This window comes from Lissotriton vulgaris, chromosome 6 (assembly GCF_964263255.1).
Source record: "Lissotriton vulgaris chromosome 6, aLisVul1.2, whole genome shotgun sequence".
Classification (NCBI taxonomy): domain Eukaryota; kingdom Metazoa; phylum Chordata; class Amphibia; order Caudata; family Salamandridae; genus Lissotriton; species Lissotriton vulgaris.
This window is the reverse complement of record NC_141694.1, coordinates 1,030,777,148-1,030,801,338: the sequence shown is the minus strand read 5'-3', so window position 1 is coordinate 1,030,801,338 and position 24,191 is coordinate 1,030,777,148. Positions and strand designations below refer to the sequence as shown.

At 47.3% G+C, this 24,191-nt stretch overlaps 1 protein-coding gene across 3 annotated transcripts in view; it reads right to left on the bottom strand.

Annotated features, from left to right (window-relative positions):
* Nucleotides 1–17,706, bottom strand: part of SMOC2 (SPARC related modular calcium binding 2) — a 1,727,408-nt gene extending 1,709,702 nt beyond the window's left edge. For 2 of the 3 annotated variants that reach the window (XM_086927097.1, XM_086927098.1), the window contains exon 1: nucleotides 17,006–17,689. In XM_086927097.1, coding sequence (XP_086783223.1) covers nucleotides 17,006–17,098 — 93 coding nt within the window. In that variant the 5' untranslated portion in view covers nucleotides 17,099–17,689. Of the gene's footprint in view, nucleotides 1–17,005 lie in introns of all 3 variants that reach the window. The other variant, XM_086927096.1, reaches the window with a different exon arrangement.
* Between the last annotated feature and the right edge of the window lie 6,485 nt (nucleotides 17,707–24,191).

Here is a 24,191-nt window from a genome sequence, read left to right as displayed (position 1 = left end):
CCACCAGATCCACCACCACCACAAAATCCACCAACACCACATCCACCAACAACACCACATCCACCACCACCACCACATCCACCACCACATCCACCACCACCACATCCGCCACCACCACATCCACCAACACCACCACATGCACCACATCCACCACATGCACCACCACATCTACCACCACATCCATCACCACCACATCCACCACCATCACATCCACAACATCCACCACCACATCCACCACCACACCCACCACCACCACATTCACCACATCCACCACTACCACATTCACCACCACCACATCCACCCCCCTATCCACCACCACCACATCCACCACCACCACCACCACCACCACCACCACACCCACCACCACATCCACCACCTTATCCTCCACCACATCCACCACCACATCCACCGCCACCACATCCACCACCACATCCACCACCACCACCACATCCACCACCACCACCACCAACACATCCACCACAACCACATCTACCACCACATCCACCACCACATCCACCAGATCCACCACCACATCCACCACCACATCCACCACCACCACATCCACCACCACCACATCCACCACCACCACCACATCCACCACCACCACCACATCCACCACCACCACATCCACCACCACATCCACCACCACATCCTCCACCACATCCACCACCACCACATCCACCACCACCACATCCACCACCACATCTACCACATCCACCACATCCACCACCACCACCACATCCACCACCACCACCGCATCCACCACCACATCCAACACCACATCCACCATCACATCCACCCCCACCACAACAGGCCTGGCTAGTTGTAGGTATAATGTTACTTGTTGTATCATATATCTGGTTTCTTTTTCCCTCAGCGCTACCTGGGAGTGCAAATATTTTTGCTCTTTGTTTGCTGTTTTCCCCTCATTTCCCTAAGCTAATCCGTTGCTTTCCTCACTCCTCCCCATCAAGAGAGTGTGTGTTCATCCATGTATGCATGTGTGTGCGCACTTATATACATGTGTGTTTTCTAATTATTTGATCCCCCAACCATTCAATGTTGCTGCGAAAACTCTGAGCTGCAGACGTGATGGTGCATGCATGTGTATATGTCATCATGCTGAGGTAGCCGTAGCGTCAGGATGCAGAAATGCTCTACACAATCATTTGTTACCATATTGGGACTTTCTTTTTAGTTTATTTTTTAACTCTTCCGCGTTGGGAATAAAGCTTTTTTGTTTGTGGCTACTACACAGCATTGGCAAACAGCAACTGGCTTGCCAATGCTGTCTATATATCAACTTCTGCCTCACATTTGCTGTTTATAAGCACTGTAAATAAGAGATTATAGTCTTTTCAAACTCATTGCTGCGAAGTTTATTAACATCAGAAACATTTAATGAGTTGATCGATTCAGCCACATTCTAAACCTAGATCTCCAGCTGATGCACAGATCTCATCAGCGAGTCCGTAACTAACTGACCTGTCCAAGAAGCATTGATCTTATGTATAACACTAACTCCCCAGATTCTTAGAGCCTTTAAAAACTGATGTTAATATGCCCAACTGAATGATGCTCATTTTATCAGCCCTAGAAAGATAAAAGCATGTGCCAGCTACACCAGGTTTCAAAACCAACCTAAAAGTTAAACACAAATGTCAACAATAAGTGCGTCGGTTTGTGAACATATATATTTTGAATATTTTACAGTATCCGGTTTCCACAAAATTTGTCAGGGCCAAAGTGCAGGATTAAATAAATCTGTACATTTCCATTCAGGTGATCGTTTGCTAATGCGGGGTACTCATTTTAGGTTTCACCTGTATAGCGCTTGCACTGTGCTTGAGAAAACGATTGTGTTTAATATAAACCTACAAGGGACTTATATCCTGCCTCACTCTCTCACTATATAATACTCACTCTTTCACTTTTTACTACTCGCTCTCTAATACTCTCTTTACTAATAAATCTCTTTAATGGATGAGATGACAAACTGGTTTTGTTTGTGCTTGAGATAGAAAGCAAGCATTTCCCCGCTTTGTTAGCTTCACATAGGTTAAGCGCTTTATATTTATTAATCCATAACCCTGCGATCTCGCTTAGTATTTTGTTGTATTCATATTTCTTTTGGGTTAGGGAAGCCAGGATCTTGCTATTGTTTAGGGAAGTTGCATGGGCCTGTTCTAGCTTTTTGATCTCCTTTTCTAGCTGATTTAGCCTCAAGTTGGCGCTCTTGTTATTTTTTGCCTTTATACTAATTATTGTACCCCTGACCGTAGCTTTCAGTGCAGCCCAGTGTGTATTAGGGCTAGTCTTCGGAGTATTATTGTGTTTAAGGTAGTCCATTATAGCCTCTTCGATCCTTTTTTTGTCCTCTGGGTCTGAGAGTACATCACTTTTAAAGCGCCATCTCCTCGGTACTGCCTCATTGTGACGTCCTGCCAGTTTTAGGCTAATACATGAGTGGTCCGACAGTAACCTTGAGGCTATGTCTGTGTGCTCGATTAGGTGAGTATGGGAGCCAGAGATGAGGATACAGTCTATCCTGGTGTATAAGTTATCGGGGTTGGAGTAAAAGGTGTAGTACCTAGTGTCTGGGTGTTGTAAACGCCAGGCATCCTTAAGGTTAAATTTGGAGCAGATATTTTGTAGTACCGCATGTGAGCTCGTGGGGTGGTATTGACAGGTGGATTGTCTATCCCTTATGTGGTCCAAAGGGATGTTGAAGTCCCCTGCTACTACCATAAGGTTGCTTTGGGGTAAGCCTCCAGCTTACTGGATACCTCGTTTCAAAAAGCTGGGTCATCTATATTAGGGATGTATATGTTTGCCACATGGATTAGCTCTTCCTCCCTTCTCAGGTGTGTTACCAGGAGTCTGCCCTCGTTATCATGAGTCTGTGAGTCTAGTGAGATGCTGGATCTTTTCGATATTAGGGTAATTACCCCGGTTTCTTCTTAACGGCAGGTGAGTAAGCCACTTGTGAGATCCAGTTACTTCTAATGAGCTTGGCATCCTCCCCAGAAAGCTTTGTTTCCTGGAGAAGGATTACATCCCCTTTAGTTTTGGATAGGTATTCTAGAATTTTATGGCGCTTGACTGGGTGGTTAAGACCTTTGACGTTTAGGGACAATATGTTGAGGTTGGTTGCCAGGGTAAGTGTGTTATTGCAGGCCATCAGATCGGGTGATGTGTGGTAGATATGTCTGATCTATACATAAAGGGCCAGAAGTTATTTCTTGGTCCCGGGAGGTCCATTAGATTATTTTCAATTTCATGATGAAAGAAGTTGCCTGGTCCTTTTTAGGTCGAGGACTCCGTCGCACTGCTGTAAGCAGTGTGGGCGGAGCCCGAAGATTTAATGTTTCTTAGAGGGGGCTTGGAACCCGCCCCTCTTCTCCATTGGCTGCCCTAGTAAATGCTGGCCAGCCATTGGAGGAGAGGGGCGTCGCTCGGTCCAAGCCCCGTCTTTTTTGGATTCAGGGGCGTTTTTTTAAGGTTCTTTCTTGTTTTCTTTCTCTCCTCTTCCCATTGGCTGGAATTTTACCTTCCAGCCAATGGGAAGAGGAGAGAACGAAAACCACGCCCCCGAATCACAAGAAGACACTGGTTTCTCCGAGGCATTCCTGCCTCGCCTCGGAGAAACGTGGTTGTGTGTCTTCTGGCTCTGCAGGCGCTCATGTCCCCGTGTCTGAGGGATGCTTGTTTAAAGGGTGTGAATATACATAATTGCCACTAGCAGTGCTAAACTACCGTAGGGCGCCAATGCGATGGAATAGTTCCCCTTGCGGTAAGCGTGGCACTGACGTAGAGCTGTTGAGACCCTGGGGCGGCGCTGCTACTCTTCCCAGAGCCACCTATAGCTGCCTGAAGCTGGACGGAGGCCAAATAAAGTCCAAAGCTAACCCTAGCCTGCTGAATAGAGGGGATCGCATGGGCGGGTTCGGGCTGACTGATTGACAAGCTGCTTCTCCAGTCCCATAACAAGAATATGTGACGGGAGGAGTAACATGCTACCCTTCGCCCTCGCAGTATTGCGTGTGTGAGACCGCCCAGGGAATGCGGCAGCCAATCCCTGCCAAGGCTTGGGTGGAACTTAGTTTTTTTCAAGGCTCTGCTGACCATGCCCCCACCAACCCCTAGTCTGGGACTGTAAGGATAGCTGCCTCGGATGAGCAGCTGCTACTGCTGGCTATGTTTTTGGGTAAGGCCGTAGTGGCTGGCAGTTTGGGGTACTTTGACATAACATGGCCTTGTTGACAGACTCATTGGAAAGGCCTAGGGGCACGCAATTGGTCTCAGATCTCTCTGCCAGCCCCCTCTCAACCCCCCTGTGATTTCGCCTCGCTTGCTGCGAACTCGGGTGCTCAACTCTGCGCTGAAAGGCGGGGGGGAGGGAAGCTGTATTAATGAACCACATGGGGCAGAATAATATTGAAATGGGTGGTTGCTCGCGGTGGTTGATGCGAGGCTTGTCTGTCACCCCCTCAGTGTTTTCCTTGTGCCGTCCCCTCCGGCTCCACGAGTCCTGGCTTCTACCGCGGACGTATTGCTCCGCTCGCCTCTAATGGCGGCCGGGAGGTACCACTGAGGGAGGGGCGAGAGGGGCAAGAGGCTGGAGTATGGTCTGTCTTGCTGTTTGGGGCAGTTAACTGGCAGCGGGTCTGGTGCGAGGGAAGACACAGACCCTGGTGCTCTCCTTCCACCACAGGGCTTTAGTGCAGCAGAGCCTCCCCGTCGTAGTTGGGCAAGTGAAGGCTATGTCCGATAGAGGTAAGCTAAGGCAGTAGAACCCTGCACATATTCTCAGCGCTATAACGTTTCTCATTTTCAAGAGAGGTATCCCAATTAATTAGGTGCTAGTTCCCCCACTACGCACACAGGTAACTACACCCTAGATCCCTGCAGCGAGCAGAACAGATAAATGTAAATGTAAATGTAAATGTATAGGCATTTATATAGCGCACTACTTACTCGGAGGGTCCCAAGGCGCTTCGACCGCTGCGAAACCCTTCCTGGCTTCCCTGAGAGATGGTCCCTTAAAGGGTATCTCCAGGGTGAGACCAGGCATCCCCAGCGGTCTGGTGGGGCCGTTACTGAAGATGAGGCAAGCTAATGCCCAGAGTTGCCGAGTGTGATCGCTGATCAGAGTGGGCACCGAGGCGAGAGAATTATCGAGTCCGCTGACCCTGGTCCAGAAACCTGCCGCGCCGGGAATCGAACCCTGGTCCCGGGCTGTCCTCTGCTCTCGGGTCTGCCGCCTCTAACCAGTAACCCATTCAAGATGTCAAAGGAACAGTGCCCTCCGGTGTTCAGTGAATTGTGACCACTAGAGCGTTGGTTGACCCGGGGAAGACTGCTCTTGCCCTGTTCTTCTTACAGTGCTGCGCAGCCCCCTCTGCAGGCTGGCAACGAGCTTGCACTTTGGTGTATTTTGGTCACAAGGCACTGCAGTAGTCACCGCCCGCTGTTGGGATGGCTGGGTTGCTGACAGTGCTACCTATTGGTTTATTTTGCCAGGGTTTGCCCATCTGTCAGGGCGCTTTGGCTGGCTCTTCCATAGTTGCGTTGCTGGCTATGATACTGTCGTAGCTCTCCGCAGCACGGTGATTAGCACAGATTTTCTTACAGAGGGAGCCGTGGCACTTGACAGCAGGCCCATGTGGCCAGTGCGATTGCTACCCCTTGCACGTGGCTCTGTGTGTGTGGGGGGGCTCTGTGTGTGTGGGGGCTCTGTGTGTGTGGGGGCTCTGTGTGTGTGGGGGGGATGCTCTGTGTGTGTGGGGGGGGGGGCTCTGTGTGTGTGTGGGGGGGCTTTGTGTGTGTGGGGGGCTCTGTGTGTGTGTGGGGGGGGCTCTGTGCGTGTGTGCGTGGGGCTCTGTGTGTGTGTATGGGGGGCTCTGTGTGTGTGGGGGCTCTGTGTGTGTGTGGGGCTCTGTGTGTGTGGGGGGCTCTATGTGTGGGGGGGCTCTGTGTGTGTGTGGGGGGGCTCTGTGTCTGTGTCTCTGTGGCTCTGTGTGTGTGTGTGTGGGTGTGTGTGTGTGTGTGTGTGTGTGTGTGTGTGTGTGGCTCTGTGTGGATAGCTTTTTTTGTAGGTGGCTCTATGTGTGGGTGGCTCTGTCTGTGTGAGGGTGGCTCTGTGTAGGGGGCTCTATGTGAATGACTCTGTGTTGGTGGCTCTGTGTGGGTGGCTCTGTAGGTGTGTGTGGGTGGCTTTGTGTGGGTGGCTCTGTGTGGGTGCAAATGCAATAGGGCATGCATTTGCAAGCGATTAAGCTATTGGCATTGTAAATGACAATGCCATTTATTTAATGATTAAGCTATTGGCAATGTAAATGACAATGCAATTTATTTAGGATTTTAAAAAAAAAGTCATGAGCAATGCCAATAGCTCTACCTTTAATAATGCTGAGACCATTGCATTGTAAATGCTTGTTACCCCTGCAATTGTGGTCTTTGTTTCTTTTCTCTTTGATTGTAGTTCAGTGTGCCGGTGTGGTTGAAGGGTACCTAGTGGCTATAGAGAGTACAAGTCTGTCCCCTCCCACAGGTAACCTCATTTGTGTAAATGTTCATTTAGATGTTTTCCTCAATACTTTTAAAACTTAATGATGGAGGGTTGCACTAGTGTTTGTGGGTAATGACTCGTTCTTACGATATAGAAAGGCGAAATGTATCATGCTCTTTCTTGTGTTACAGATGGAGATGACGGATTAATGAACAACACTTTTAGAACAAGCATTTGCAATGCAATAGGTCTCGCATTCGAAAAGTTAGAGTTATTAGTATTGTAAATAGCAATTTGTTTATTTATGTGGTAGTTTTGAAAATATCTAACTTAATAGTTTATTTATGTAAAATGCGAATATTTTTAACTTTTGGAAATGTGACACCTATAGCATTAGTAATGCAATATGTCGTGCATTAATGTAGCTGCCTGAAGCTGGACGGAGGCCAAATAAAGTCCAAAGCTAACCCTAGCCTGCTGAATAGAGGGGATCGCATGGGCGGGTTCGGGCTGACTGATTGACAAGCTGCTTCTCCAGTCCCATAACAAGAATATGTGACGGGAGGAGTAACATGCTACCCTTCGCCCTCGCAGTATTGCGTGTGTGAGACCGCCCAGGGAATGCGGCAGCCAATCCCTGCCAAGGCTTGGGTGGAACTTAGTTTTTTTCAAGGCTCTGCTGACCATGCCCCCACCAACCCCTAGTCTGGGACTGTAAGGATAGCTGCCTCGGATGAGCAGCTGCTACTGCTGGCTATGTTTTTGGGTAAGGCCGTAGTGGCTGGCAGTTTGGGGTACTTTGACATAACATGGCCTTGTTGACAGACTCATTGGAAAGGCCTAGGGGCACGCAATTGGTCTCAGATCTCTCTGCCAGCCCCCTCTCAACCCCCCTGTGATTTCGCCTCGCTTGCTGCGAACTCGGGTGCTCAACTCTGCGCTGAAAGGCGGGGGGGAGGGAAGCTGTATTAATGAACCACATGGGGCAGAATAATATTGAAATGGGTGGTTGCTCGCGGTGGTTGATGCGAGGCTTGTCTGTCACCCCCTCAGTGTTTTCCTTGTGCCGTCCCCTCCGGCTCCACGAGTCCTGGCTTCTACCGCGGACGTATTGCTCCGCTCGCCTCTAATGGCGGCCGGGAGGTACCACTGAGGGAGGGGCGAGAGGGGCAAGAGGCTGGAGTATGGTCTGTCTTGCTGTTTGGGGCAGTTAACTGGCAGCGGGTCTGGTGCGAGGGAAGACACAGACCCTGGTGCTCTCCTTCCACCACAGGGCTTTAGTGCAGCAGAGCCTCCCCGTCGTAGTTGGGCAAGTGAAGGCTATGTCCGATAGAGGTAAGCTAAGGCAGTAGAACCCTGCACATATTCTCAGCGCTATAACGTTTCTCATTTTCAAGAGAGGTATCCCAATTAATTAGGTGCTAGTTCCCCCACTACGCACACAGGTAACTACACCCTAGATCCCTGCAGCGAGCAGAACAGATAAATGTAAATGTAAATGTAAATGTATAGGCATTTATATAGCGCACTACTTACTCGGAGGGTCCCAAGGCGCTTCGACCGCTGCGAAACCCTTCCTGGCTTCCCTGAGAGATGGTCCCTTAAAGGGTATCTCCAGGGTGAGACCAGGCATCCCCAGCGGTCTGGTGGGGCCGTTACTGAAGATGAGGCAAGCTAATGCCCAGAGTTGCCGAGTGTGATCGCTGATCAGAGTGGGCACCGAGGCGAGAGAATTATCGAGTCCGCTGACCCTGGTCCAGAAACCTGCCGCGCCGGGAATCGAACCCTGGTCCCGGGCTGTCCTCTGCTCTCGGGTCTGCCGCCTCTAACCAGTAACCCATTCAAGATGTCAAAGGAACAGTGCCCTCCGGTGTTCAGTGAATTGTGACCACTAGAGCGTTGGTTGACCCGGGGAAGACTGCTCTTGCCCTGTTCTTCTTACAGTGCTGCGCAGCCCCCTCTGCAGGCTGGCAACGAGCTTGCACTTTGGTGTATTTTGGTCACAAGGCACTGCAGTAGTCACCGCCCGCTGTTGGGATGGCTGGGTTGCTGACAGTGCTACCTATTGGTTTATTTTGCCAGGGTTTGCCCATCTGTCAGGGCGCTTTGGCTGGCTCTTCCATAGTTGCGTTGCTGGCTATGATACTGTCGTAGCTCTCCGCAGCACGGTGATTAGCACAGATTTTCTTACAGAGGGAGCCGTGGCACTTGACAGCAGGCCCATGTGGCCAGTGCGATTGCTACCCCTTGCACGTGGCTCTGTGTGTGTGGGGGGGCTCTGTGTGTGTGGGGGCTCTGTGTGTGTGGGGGCTCTGTGTGTGTGGGGGGGATGCTCTGTGTGTGTGGGGGGGGGGGCTCTGTGTGTGTGTGGGGGGGCTTTGTGTGTGTGGGGGGCTCTGTGTGTGTGGGGGGGGGGCTCTGTGCGTGTGTGCGTGGGGCTCTGTGTGTGTGTATGGGGGGCTCTGTGTGTGTGGGGGCTCTGTGTGTGTGTGGGGCTCTGTGTGTGTGGGGGGCTCTATGTGTGGGGGGGCTCTGTGTGTGTGTGGGGGGGCTCTGTGTCTGTGTCTCTGTGGCTCTCTGTGTGTGTGTGTGGGTGTGTGTGTGTGTGTGTGTGTGTGTGTGTGTGTGTGTGGCTCTGTGTGGATAGCTTTTTTTGTAGGTGGCTCTATGTGTGGGTGGCTCTGTCTGTGTGAGGGTGGCTCTGTGTAGGGGGCTCTATGTGAATGACTCTGTGTTGGTGGCTCTGTGTGGGTGGCTCTGTAGGTGTGTGTGGGTGGCTTTGTGTGGGTGGCTCTGTGTGGGTGCAAATGCAATAGGGCATGCATTTGCAAGCGATTAAGCTATTGGCATTGTAAATGACAATGCCATTTATTTAATGATTAAGCTATTGGCAATGTAAATGACAATGCAATTTATTTAGGATTTTAAAAAAAAAGTCATGAGCAATGCCAATAGCTCTACCTTTAATAATGCTGAGACCATTGCATTGTAAATGCTTGTTACCCCTGCAATTGTGGTCTTTGTTTCTTTTCTCTTTGATTGTAGTTCAGTGTGCCGGTGTGGTTGAAGGGTACCTAGTGGCTATAGAGAGTACAAGTCTGTCCCCTCCCACAGGTAACCTCATTTGTGTAAATGTTCATTTAGATGTTTTCCTCAATACTTTTAAAACTTAATGATGGAGGGTTGCACTAGTGTTTGTGGGTAATGACTCGTTCTTACGATATAGAAAGGCGAAATGTATCATGCTCTTTCTTGTGTTACAGATGGAGATGACGGATTAATGAACAACACTTTTAGAACAAGCATTTGCAATGCAATAGGTCTCGCATTCGAAAAGTTAGAGTTATTAGTATTGTAAATAGCAATTTGTTTATTTATGTGGTAGTTTTGAAAATATCTAACTTAATAGTTTATTTATGTAAAATGCGAATATTTTTAACTTTTGGAAATGTGACACCTATAGCATTAGTAATGCAATATGTCGTGCATTAATGTAACGTGCATCTATTGATATAACAATGGTAGCGTCACTAGATTTTGGTAGGATAGAGGCAGTTTGTGCGAGAACGCGCGCACATTTTTTTTCCATTACTGCCACGCCCACTATCACCGCCACAGCAGGCAGCTCACTACGAGAGTAAGATTGCGTCAAGTCAGCCTGCCTACTCAACCTGACTTGTAGTAATTAGTATGCGTAACACGAGGCAGGTTAAAAATGAGTAAACAAAAGGCAGTGAATGCTGTTGCAGCCCGTGTGAATGTGCCCCTGCCTCTCGTCCCACGCCTCCCGCTGTCTCAAGTGAGCCCTTGTCAGTCTGTTCCCCACAGGTATGTTTAGTACTAATTTACTCTGGTAGTAGTACTGTACTGTCACGTCAGAACAGGGCATGGGGCATGGTGTCTAGGAGACAACAGTAGGTGGGACGGGGAGGGGGAAGGTGTTGAGGACGAGCACGAGGAAGTTAGGTGCAATGTCTGAGGAAGGCGGGCCCACGGGAGGCCGCAGGCGTAGGGAAGGAAAATATGAAAGCGTTTGGAGGGATTGTGGGCAAAGGGAGCCAGGAGTGAAAGGTGTGCTCTTCCATGAGGTGGAGTGGGGGCTAAAGTATATGTGGGGTGGCGGGGATGCGAACTAGGGGTCTTAGGAATTCATAGAATTGTTAATGGTGGTACTGCATTGCGTGCTGCTGCAGCCTTAGACACTTGATTGTGGTGGCCGCGGATCATAGAACACCGGACTGTAAGACACTGGGTTGGGCTGGATTTTGGTAGGATAGAGGCAGTTTGTGCGAGAACGCGCGCACATTTTTTTTCATTACTGCCACGCCCACTATCACCGCCACAGCAGGCAGCTCACTACGAGAGTAAGATTGCGTCAAGTCAGCCTGCCTACTCAACCTGACTTCTAGTAATTAGTATGCGTAACACGAGGCAGGTTAATAATGAGTAAACAAAAGGCCATGAATGCTGTTGCAACCCGTGTGAATGTGCCCCTCGCTTCGAGTCTCACGCCTCCCTCACTGTCCCAATTGGGTCCTTGTCAGCCTGTTCGCCACAGGTAAGTTCAGTATTAACTTACTTTGGTAGTAGTACTGTACTGTCATGTCAGAACAGGGCAGGGGGCATGGTGTCCATGAAACAACAGTAGGTGGGTGGAGGAGGGGGGTGTTGAGGACGAGCATGAGGAGGTTAGGTGCGATGTCTGTGGAAAGCGAGCCTACGGGAGGCTGCGGGTGCAGGGTTGGAAAATGAGAAAGGGTTTGGAGGGATTGGGGCAACAGGGGGCAGGAGTAAAGGGTGTGCTCTTTCATGAGGCGGAGTGGGGGCTCAAGTAAATAAAGTTAATGAAACGCTGGAGCACACAGCTGAGATCTTGTTGTGCCTGAATAAATAAGTACATAAGGGAAGTAAGTGAAAGTCGTAAGCACGCAGCTGAAATCTCGTTGTGCCGAAATAAATAAGTAGATAAGGAAAGTTAGTGGAAGTTGGAAGCACGCAGCTGAGATCGCGTTATGCTCAAATAAAGTAATAAGTACATAAGGGAAGTAAGTGAAAGTCGAGAGCACGCAGCTGAAATCCCGTTGTACCCGAATAAATGAGTACATAAGTAAAGTTAGTTGAAGTCGAGAGCCGCAGCTGAGATCCGGTTGTGCTTAAATAAATTAATAAGTACATAACGAAAGTAATGAAAGTTTGGAGCACGCAACTGAAATTCTGTTGTGCCCAAATGAATAAGTACATAAGGGAAGTAAGTGAAAGTCGGAAATACACACAACGCTGACACGAGCGCCAGCCGACCCGGTGAGTCCCAAATAGAGAGGAGGGGTGTCGGGGCACATTGCCGGTGCATCGAGTCCCCCGAGTGGGACTCCGCCCATGCCCTGCCACCTCGGCCCCGAGAGGCCCGGGAGGCCCACAACAAAAACCGAGTCCCCCGCGAGGGACTCCGCCCATGCCCTGCTGTTGCCCTGAGTGTTATCAGACCCTCGCAGAATGTCCGTGGTGGCCTCGCAGTAGCACGTGGGGGCTGCGTATCGCTACATTATGTATGCGGCGGCCGGGGGCGCTTCTGTGTATGCGGCGGCGGGGGGTGAGGGGGGGGTGGGGGGGAGGTGTCTCTGTATGTGTGCGTGCGTGCGTGTGTGTAGGTGCGCTCCTGCGTGTGTGCGGCGGGGGGGTGCGTGCGTGTGTCTGTGTGTGTGTGTGGCCCTTCCTGCCTGCGTGTGCATGTGTGTGTCTGTGGCAGGGGACGTGCACGGCGCCGGGCTGGGCGTGCGCGCTCACGAGGTAGAATCTCAGGCAGGAGACGCTCGTGACAGTCTGCTGTCCACATTCCCCTGAAAGTGATTACATAAGTTGTCGACCTAGACAGCAAAGCTTCGCTTTGCTTTCGTCTAGGCTCGACCTAAAAAGCTAGTATAGCCATTTTATTATATTATAGATGATTATGGCATACAAACATACAGAGTGTCTAGTTTCACATTTGGTCCTAACAAATACCTAAGGACTCCTTTTGGAGCCAAAGAAAGGCAGAAACATGTTGACCTCTAAGGGGGGATATTTTTTATGAACCCCCTGTCCTCTGTTCTTTTAATCCTCTCCAAGGACACTACCTAATAAAATCATTTGAGTCCTTGAAATAGTTTTATTTTCCCTGCATTTTTTCACAGCACTCTGTCCCTTACTCTCCATCAGCATCTTGTGGCATCCCTTTGAATTAAAACACCTCAGCTCCTCCCCACACCACTACATTAGGTGGGGAGCCGCAGCCCACATTAGGGACCGGCTGGCCCCGATATGCGGAGGGAACACAATGATGAAACATGTCAACCTTGGGTGAGTGAGGGTTCTTGTCTGTTAAGAGCATCTCTTTCCCACTTACACAGTATACCAACCTGATTACTAGTAAAACAAATCCTCAGTGAGTTTCAAGATTTCGATTGGTAGTGATATGTTCCCTGTTGCTCTCCCCTGGATCATATGTGTGGCATTAGTATTATATCAGATCTTAGCTACAAGACTACACCTGCTTCCCATAAAAGAACTATACCCAACCTGGAAAGCGCTTACAGATATTACTGCATGCCAGAAGGGAGTCCCTGGCACATATACTCCTGTGCTATCCGGCTCTGCGGCAAGCCCACCGAATCTACCTCAGGCCCATACTTCTTTCTTTGGGCACACGTACTGCAAAGGATGCCATCTGCAAGCTTTACATCTTGGATACAGTGAAGAACATGGCCAATTTTAGCAAATTCATCTACCAAGCACATTCACTCTTGAAAGAAAAAAATGCCACATGAAGGGAACGACTAACAGTTTGATGTGCTTCACCACAACAAAACTCCACTCCGCAAGGATTACTTTCCCAGAGACTCAAAGAATGAACTATGGTGATATGTTATCTTTATTTGTCAACCATACAGTCAGCATTGGCTGGCTACACATCCTCCTGCTGCTATGACTTTAAAGTCTGATTGCGTTTTAATTCATGACATATGCTTTTAATTTTATATTGTAATGATTTTAAGTAATCACACAATAAATGTATTCATTCATTCACAAAAGAGAGCATTAGTATTATCTACTTTAGCCTCTGGGGATCCACTGGACTCTGTGCACGCTATACCTTACTTTGGGATAGTATATACAGTGTCGGCTTCCTACAGAAACAAATTATTGCATTAAATAAAGTTGAAACAGCTACAGCTGTCTGGAATATTCAATTATATTCAACACAAATTGTCATGTCATTATGCATTCATAATGTTGGAAGTGCCATAAGGGATCAAGGTGCTCAAAAACAATAGTGTTAAATACAGGAGCAGCGCTTGTGCCAATAATGAAACAAAAGTTACAAATATCTCAGATACACGTGAAATATATGATGGGCACCTTTACTATCCAGATATATTACCTAGGCAGATTTATTTTGTAAAATCCCAAATAATTGTTATTAATCCATATCATGGCAGTCCATTCAAAGAAATGTAAATATTTCAATCCCTAGTCAGTAGGTTGCTCAAGTGCGGTCTTTCTCATGATAGAGTAAATGATTCACCTCACTCCAATGTTGAAAACAGGTGTAACTATCTGCCCCTAAAGGCCCAGAAAGCATTGTGTATCTCGTTTCTGCTTCCTATTTAACATGGTCGTGAAATATCCAGTAAGGTCTCTCCAGCATTACCACTTAGCAATAAGCTCCAGGGGGATTTCAAAACTGCCTGTGTGTAATCTTTTGCAGAATATGGGTATCATGTCCCCTGCTTGCCTTGTGATCCATACCCCTGGCACAAGAGACTGCTCTCTCAGGCCAGGCCCACCTGATGGAAGGCCAAACAATACACAATGGCAGCAAGTTTGCTATTATTGATGTCAATCTACACAACGATACATGAATATTTAAAAACGAGATCAAGTCACTGTTGTCGAAATTTCCCAAGATGACCTCTCCATCAACCCCAAGTTAGAAATACTTGGCCAGGCAGGCCCTGTGACCTAAATCTGAGGCTATTGATGACAGATCACAGGTGGGATGGCACCTTACTAGCCGGACAAACACACGAACGGGAAAAACACAGATTAGTCCCACAGATAGGTTGCAAAACCACAATGGTCCCAGGAGATTGCCCCCAATAAAGCACATATGGTCAGAAGGGTGCACACATTAAAACACCATAAAGTTAGATGCCACATTAAGTTAGGAAAACTCAGCCACCCAGAGCACAGCACAAACAGAACATGCAGCAATCACTCCCACCCCCCCCCCCCCCCCATACCTGACATTTGGACACTTTATCCACTGGGCCTCATTGTGTTCATGCAAGGTCGAAACCCACCTGCATTCATTTTCCAGTGGCCTGATTTACACCCCATACTAGACCTGCATTCCTTTCTCTAAAGTAACATTGACATTGTTTTATGATGCTCCAAAAACTGTATATAATTGTATTCAGAATGAGTGTATGTTGAGACAGTCCACAGACTCGTTTCTGTGGATGTTTTCCAGCAAAAGCGTTTAATTAAACCAGCTGCTCCTGTTTTGCCAAATGCCTCTTGTCTTTTGCTTTTTTCAAGGCAAATTCTTATTCCAGCAACAAGTTGAGACTACCCATGACATGGTTCAGTACCTGCACCATTTAAGGTCTAAAAGACACTTACTTCATCATGATTATCGCTCATGAATAAATAAATAGGTCTCCTGCGAATGGGACTTGAAATTTTAATTATTTAATATACTGCCCTTTACTCCCATCAGAGTGTATGTTGGTGTTTTTACAGTATGTTATTTGTTTTTACCACAAACAGAAGGGGTTGGCCCCCAGCGCTATTGTCATGGCTGTACTATTTAAGCCCCTTCTAAAAGGACATGACAGTAACCATGAACTGCCAATAGCGCCACCCCAAGGCTCTGAAATGCTCAGTGTGTCCTCATCCCTAAACTGCACTGCTCGGGCCACTAATCCGCCTAGGGACCCGCGGTACATCCGCTCCTTTGCAAACTGCTGGTGCTGATGAAAGTGAGTGGAGGAGTCTGCTCAGCCTCTGTCTGCAGTAGTCAACGTTGATCCCAATTGTGCCTGGCTTTGGGACTGCAACACCCGTCCACCCAGCCTTCCACGCAAAACATCAGTGAACGCATTATCCCTCCAAAAAAGCCCACTGAGTGTGGACTCCGCAGTACCTGCAGTGTGTGGGGGGTGGGAGGGGGCTATTGCACGAACGTCAGAATAAAACGTGTGTATCCTCCACGAATATTTCTAAGCCCTGGAGTGCCATGTGTTCTGACAATGTCCGTTATAATAAATGCCAACATTTGGAGTCTCCCCAGCGCTTTACTTGTAAAAAAATTAGGTTGGGGCGGGGACATTTTTCTAGGAGGCATGCCGGCGTCGGTGCTTAATGTCGGGATTGCTAAATACCAAGACTGTCTATACTTTTTTCACCTCGTGCCGCTTTTCATCCACCAATGTACTGTACTCTTTCTGTCCCTTCCACCCTTGTAGGTTTACTTTTCATCCCTGCATTCTCCATTTGCCACTATTTTTCTGTCTTTGACTTCCTCCTGCTTTCACATATTGCTGCTTTTCTCACTCACTCTCGCTCTAGCAGAAAGTCTGATGATTAAAAATATGTCCCGGTCCCCAAAAAAGTGTGCCGGTGGGTCCTACCTGCAACCACGGCTCCAGTTAAGCATTGCGCTTCCCACATAGCAACCTCTGTGATCAGGGGACTCTGCTAGCACCATCATCGGTGCCACACACGTTTAAGAGGGGAATGCACGTCTCCATTTGTCAGGTCATTTAGATCGTCCTTTCTGGCTACCTGTCCTTAACATGTGTTTAATCGATGACGGTGCTAGCAGAGCGTTATTCGGATCTGCTGTTATCTAAAGTATTTACAGTTTTTGTCTCGAAATTGTGTTTATTGAGGGCAGGTGAGGAGCCGTTGTCGGCCGCTCGTGGGTGTACAAAAGCCCTCCTGGTCACAGTGAATGAGGCTGCCACTATGGGACAGTCGGCGCGTATCAGCTCAAAGGAAGTAAATAAAGGTCTTTGCAAAATCTGACTAGAATATACTTTGCCGCAAAGTCAAAATGAATAACAAAAAGTTGAACTTGCATACTTTCACTGACAGAAGTGAAGCAAAACCGGCGATAAGTAACTCGGCTGTCACCGTACAGGCGTGTCGCTGCATGCTGTACACCAACACCCCGCCACCCACCCTCACGAGGTTTCACAAACTTAAAAAGATGACCGTGCCAGGAAACTAAAATACTGAATACGGTAACTAGAGCTGTCCCTCTCCTGCCTGCATGCATCTGAAATGCCAGAGCGATTTGGGCCAGGATGGGGGAGCGGCCCACGGGCACACGGGTTCCCAGCCTCCCAGACTGGGGTGCTAAAGGGGCGCGCAAAGCTGCAAGTCCTGCTATATCACACGCATCAGATCTACAAGGAGGGAATTTCCCTCCATACACTCAGCAGCCCTTACCGTGATGGCGGAGAGTTTCTGTGCCTTCATTCCAGCGAGCAGGAAAAGGTTTAGCAGCAACAGCAAAAGAGGGCACTGCAGCAGTGGAGACATCTCGCTGACTCTGCTCACTTGGTGCGCTGGAGGCGTCGCCGGGATTACCAGCACCACGTTCTCCTTTCACTCTGCCTCCGAGATCAGTTCGTGTGCGGGATTTCCACTCCTCTTTCAAAGATCTTGTACAATGCCTGCTCCCTCTGGTGACTGAGCTTGCTGTCTCCCTATACTCGTCTCTAACTCCACCGAAAGATGCCACTGTCTTTTCCCAGCCACAGTTCACTCCGGTTTCTTGCACACGTCCCTCCCCTGAACACAGATCTGACAGCTCCCTTGTGCTGGGAGGGCAGCAGTGCACAATGGACACCCTGGAGCTCTTTGCTTCTCTCTTGATCCCCTCCCCTTCTGCCTTATCTGATGCTAAGGCTGCCGGTGTCTATGCTTGCCCTCCGCACCCGGGTGTGCTTGTCGTCTGGGGGATGAGATGCTGCGAGTCCCACAGATGCCAGTCTTTCGCCGTGTACCCTGCCAGCAGCAGAGCAGACGCGGTTGCGGCCCTGTGTGTGTTCACTCAGAAAATGAGGCTGAAGAGTGTAAGCTGGAGAGGCAGAAGAAGTGACGGGTGAACTTTCACAAACCCATTTCTCCCTTATTCCTAGACCTGGGATAGTTTTTTTTCTCCGTTCTCTGCCCCTCCCCTGCTCCCCCGGCTCAGTTCAGTCCGCCCCCTTGAGTTTCCTCTCCTCCCCAGAGCTGCTGATCCGTCGATGATTGATGCACTCACCCGCTGACACCGGCTTAACTCCCCAGAAAGAAGGAGCAGAAAGGGGAGAGATCGCGGCGAGTGTCCAGCTTGTTAAAAATACAACAGATAAGAAGGTCACAACATCTCGAGCGGCGCGCCTTTCTTCCTTTTCATGTCGGCTCTCAGTATTTGCTTTCACGGTTTTATTTATTTATTTATTTATTTATTAAAGGCAGTCTTATGTAGCGCGGACTTTCCCCAAATGTGTCAGAGCGCTTTACAATAGAACCAAGTACGTTACATAAGCAGAATTGCACACTAAACAGTTACAAATACAATCATGACAATTAAAAAGGTAAAGATAAACTAAGAGATGCAAGAATTTGGTTAATGCAGGTATAGGAGACATATTGCGACGGTTGCGGCTTCAGTCTATCCAGTACACCCTAGGTTGTAAACAAGTACGCATTTCGTTACAAACTGTAGAAAATACTTCACTTAGGCCCTCATTACGAGTTGGTATATTCCGACACGAGCGTACATACACCCTGTATACGCACGGTTGGAACTACAAGTTGCTAGATATTTAATGCATCGATGATTATTGCATACGTCAACCTTTCTTGGGAGTATAAAATAGTTACTGTGTCATGCAGATTTTGGACCGTTAAACACCAAAATCTGTATGTCAATCCCCACCTGCTACTAATAGGTGTTTTTTATCACACCCACAGTAATCAAGCCCATAGAATGTAGGTAACTTGCATTAGTTATGTGTCTGTGCATAACGCTGGCTGCAACTATTTATTTCTTTATTTAATGTACAAGGTTCAAAGTTAACAAGCATTGGTAATGCATCTGTTTCGTCCATGTAATGAATAAAGCGTTGCTTTCATCGATTGTAGTCCGGGAGAAGGAAAGAGCTCCCTGACAGATAACAGGGGAGTGAAGAGGACACGACACAGGGGACAGAGCTGCTGGAGATCCCAGTTTGAGTCTAAGCAGTGCCACTCAACATCCTGTGATTCTATGAAAATCACTTAATCTCTCCGGTTATACATTGTTATATAAATATGTGCAAAGAATTTTGCGCTGTTCAGAGCCTCTAAAGAACTTGAGTTTGCCAGATAATGAGGAATAGTTGAGGGTATGGCCTTGTGGGTGGTACAAGCCATCTTAGTTGAGATGTGATCATTGCTTTGTTCCCATAGACGAAGCATGCAGCCAAAAGAAGAAGTGATTTCAGAGGGTTGAGATGGGTCATGGAGCGACCAGTCAACATAGAATTACAATCTTAGATTCTGGAGAGCACCAGTGATTGAACTAGAGCTTTCACGTCTTACTCTGATATGTATTGGCAGCTTCCCCAGAGAAGACACAGTTAATATTGTGATTCTCTGGCCATTGTGCTGATTTACAATTGTAAGATGAGTCTTTTATCCTGTGTGAATCCTAATGATGTAGCACTATCAACATTTGTGGGTTTGCTGTAAAGATGTTGAGTGAGTCCCTCCAGTATTTTACCAGAAGTGTTCATTTAGAAGAGGAGATAAGGAGTAATTCAGATTTGGCAGGGTTTTGTGTTAGATTACGAGAAGACATCCAGTCTTGAATGGAGTTTAGAGTGATGGCAAGATGTCATGTGGAGGGGAGTCCTTTGAGTATAGTTTGGTGCCATCTGCATATTGATGACAGAGGATCCCTGCCTTTCTTAGTAACATTCCAAGAGGCTCAAATAAAAGGTTGAATAAGGTCGGAGCAAGTAGACAACCCGGATGGACCCTTGGTCTACAGTTAATGGAGTGAGTTGAAAGGCAGTCATCAATTTTTATTCTCTGTGACCGACCCATGAGGAATGATTCAAACCATTTAAGAAAATGCTATTGATGCCCACTCAATTTCAGATTGTTTCAAGGAGTGTAAGGTGGTTTATGGCATCAAAGGTGCTGATAAGTTGATAAGAATCAAGATGAAAGAGTTGCCTGAATCTATGACACGAAGAGCACCATCAACCACCTGTCGTAGTGCTGCTGTTTTGGGGCTGCAGCTCGATTGAAACCAAACAGGATTTTTACAAGGAAAGGCAGGTTTGAAGATAGGGTGAAAATTGTTGAGGTTATTAGCATCTGCAGAATGTTTTTTGCGCAGTGGGGTTACTGTTCTGTTTTCAAGTCGTTAGTAAATGTTCCTTAGCTGAGACAGAGATTCACCAATTTTTTCCAGTAGAAGAGCATGTGAGTGTAGAGTTATTTGGCTAGTCTACCCGGGAAATGGTTTGCAGAGTAATTTGAAGGTTTGTCTTCATGATGTTTTTAAGTAAATCTTCCACACTAATTGTGTCAAACAGCTGCAAAATGTTCTTGGACGGGCACACTGTGGTGGGGTAGGACGGTCATCTTGGCATATCAGTGATTATACGTTGGAGTCCAAGAATTGTGAAAACTCTTCTGTTTTCATTAATGGGTAATCAAATTTGATAGATGTGGAGATGGAGGGGCTATTGGCTGTTTCGACCAGTTAAAAGAGTTGCTTAGGGCAGTTCTTATCTGTGTCCAATTTCAATTTGCTTTATTCGAGAATAAACTCATAAAAGCTTTACAACAACATTAAAAACCATTAAAAAACATTTATATTGATAAAAATGAGGCTAAAAAGTTGATAAAAAAGCATCAATTACATTATCACATAACATTTTTACAGATAAAATACAATATAAACACTCTGATAATGACCTCTTCTTAATTCATCTGTCTAAAAACTTTTGTCTAATGGACCATGACTAGCCAAGAAATTTAGAAGTGGCTGTTACTATAAACAGAGAAGAACTAGTACATATAATTCTTAAAGCCACAGCACTGCTGGTCGTACCTAAGTTCTTACACATGGGGGTAAGCCAGATGCGTCTGGGCTCTTCATAGGATTTACATGCAAATAAAAAATGTCCGATTGTTTCATCATGCATTCCACAGGATGGACAAGAACTATTTGGTGGGCCTCCCCACCTGCCTGTTGGAGATCTGAGGGGGAGAGAACCTGCTCTAATCTGGAAAAGCAACTTCCTATCCCTCTGGCTAGTGATGGTATCCCAGTACAGTTCGAGGGTAGGAAGGAACTTTGCTTGCAGGAATTTTCCCGCCATAGTCTCCAGGCTAATTTCATTCCAGGTTCGTTCGGCCACCTTCTCCCAATAGATCTCTTTAAGATTAGTCTTTGTTGGAAAAGAGGCAGCCTCTGGGTTTTCCCATAACGTGTAGAGGCCTAGTACACCCAACATTTTTCTAAGTTCTTTTAGCCATCCTATTTTGTGGAACACATCTGCCTTAATTATATCCATAAATCCCTCGGCATAGTGTAAGAGTTCAGGTGTAGTCCAAAGTCTGCGCCAATACATAATAGGTCTCAGTCTTGCTAAGTCAGTTAATGCCTTCCTGCCTAGATCGTACCTAAGTGGCAACAAAGGAGTACCCTTGGGAAGGCTAGTGATAAGTCGAAGGAACTTATTTTCCAAAATTTGCAATTTCCCAAGGTTCTCGTAGCCCACAGCTCCGCACCATAAAGTGATGATCCTAGGGTTTTGGCCTCATAGACCTGGCGCACAGGTTTTACTGGTTTTGTTAGGGATTTTCTGTGCTCAGAGCCAAGTGCGCCAGCTATTTGCATGTGTCTTATGGTTGCAGTGTCTATGTGTTTGGTCCATCTTAGGTCATTTGATATATGAATTCCCAAATATGTAAAAGCATTAACAGTCTCTAATGGGCGGTCATTCATAACAATATGAGATTTACGGCCTCGAGATGGGTTAAAAACCATTGACTTTGTTTTAGACACATTAATTTCTAGTCCATGGTCTTTACAAAATTGATCAAAAATTGTTAAGGCACGTTGTAGGCCACTTGGGGTCTTGGGTAAAATCAGAGTGTCGTCTGCAAACATTAAAATCGGTATCCTAGTACCAGCCAGTGATGGGGCGTCCACGTTTTCAGCCAACATGCGGGAAACAACTCCATTAATATACAGTGTGAACAACGTGGGGGCCATTGAGCATCCTTGACGTACCCCACGCTCCACAGGGAAGTCAGGGGTGACCATACCATGCCCTCCCCACTGGATCCTTGCAAAATTTGCCTCATGGAGCCTCATTAACATTGTTAAAAGTTCTTCAGGTAGGCCCAGGTTCTTCAACACTTGCCATAGTTTAGGCCTTGGGACGAGGTCGAAGGCAGCCCGTAAATCAACAAAAGCTGCATACAGGCTACCCTTCCTCAGTAACACGGTTTTCCATTGTAAAAGGGTAAAGCGGAAGACCTGATCCATCGTGCTAATAGATTTTCGAAAGCCTGCTTGAAATGGCGACAAGGCGTTGATCTCTTCGGCCCAATCCAAAAGTCTGTTAACAACCACCCTACCTATCACCTTTTGGATGATGTCAATTAGGCTTATGGGCATTTAATTTCCTGGTTGTGATTTGTCTCCTTTCTTGTAGATAGGAATTATAACTGCACATTGCCATGACGCCGGTATATTAGCGCCCTGGGCAACCGCATTCAGTAGGAGGAGGATGTATTTACACCAGCGCTCCTTGTCATTAATGAAAAGATCCGCCGGCACCCCATCTAGTCCCGGAGCTCTGCCATTAGAAACTGTGCTCAAGGCCATCATAACGTCACTGTTGCAGAATAAGCTGTCTTTATAAAAAGAAGGCCTATAGTCAGCCATCAGATTATTGGGCTGAGTATCTGCATACTGAGGCTTGAAATAGTTAATCCAGTCCTCCTGGGATACATTATTATCTGGAGGCTCCGATAAACCCCCCTTGCCCCATTTGACAATGTTCCAGAATAGCCTAGAGTCTTTTTTATCGCTGGCCTCCTTTCGCTCTTGCCAATGCAGCTCGTCCCACAGTTTCTTCGAATTGGCTATGCTTTTTCTATACGCTGTTCTAGCAAGGCGAATAGACACCAGATCCCTCCCCCTGATTGTGGCTCCTAAAGCTGCTCTGGTCTGCCTACACTCAGCGTTATACCACTTCGCTGGTTTGGCGTTTCTTATATTTGCTTTCTTTGCGTGTTTCTGGAAATGATCCCTAATAGCTACGAAGAGGTTCTCGTGAATTCTGGTTGCTTTATCACTGCCTAAATCATTTAGGTTTGCTTGTTCAAGAAGTTTTACCGCTTCATCAACTTGGGTATTAATACTATTTATAGTTTGCTGGTTAGCCTTAACGTGTACCCATTTCAGCCTGCGCATGTTATTGGTTGGGACAGTCAAAGGGGCGTTAACTACCTCATGTGTCATACCCATGCTATTTGGAACCCACCATTTGTGTTTGACACATAACGGATTATGATCGCTTTCCATTCTAGTTTTTACCTCCATATCGATCACTCGTCCCCAGAGCTTTAAACTACATAAAACGTAGTCTATTCGGCTACTGTGTTGCCCGTTATCAAAGGTGTTTACCCCTGACTTATCACTCAAGGTCCTTCCATTTAATGCCCTCAAGCTACTTTCGTAGCATATTGCATTTAGGGAGATGATATCCTCAGACCAACGAGTGACAGGTTTCAGATGTAATTTAGGGACGCCCCAATGCCTATCCTCATCTCCAGCCCAGTCATCTTGGATAGCCAGGGGTTCGAAAGTTCTATTTAAATCACCCGCTATCACAACACTGCTGTCCAGCGAGTGAGTTTCGAGGAGGGAACCCAAAGCTGCACAAACTTCTGACCTCCCTTCCCTGTTACCCCTGGCATAGACATTATAAATGTCAAGCCAGCCCTGAGAACCCAGGTCGATTCTAATAAGTTGAATGTCTCTGCTTCTGGTGTCAATTACTTAAATAGTAAGCACTAGACATTGGCTTACTCAAATGGTAAGGCCACCCATTGGTCGCCCCTTTACACCTTTTATTGCTGGGATGTGATAATTCAGATAGCCTTCATTAAAACATGGCTCACAGAGCCAGGTCTCCTGGAAGATACACACATCGTAGGTATTTACAAAACTTCTCCATTCCTGAGAATCTTGCTTGGAGCCTAACCCCGCTATATTCCATGAAACTAGCGTGCCATTATCTCCCCCTGTGTCTTCAGATATTCCATTAAGACAAGGTACAACCGGGGTAGCAGGCGACCCCAGCTCTCTTACATCAACAGATCTTCCCTTTGGGCCAGTCGCAAAAATATCCCCACAGTTTACACCTAGCTCTATATTAAGTTTCGGAGGATAATCAGCACTCAGGTCTGTTGCATCCCCCGTTTCTAGGGTCCCCATTATTTCTATACCATTCACGATCTCCTCAATGACCCCAATCCCTTCAGTTGGGTATGTTTGATGTCAATCATTGCTATCCAGTCCTGAGCAGTTTCTCTCGTATACTCCACCCATAACTTGAGAAACCTGCTC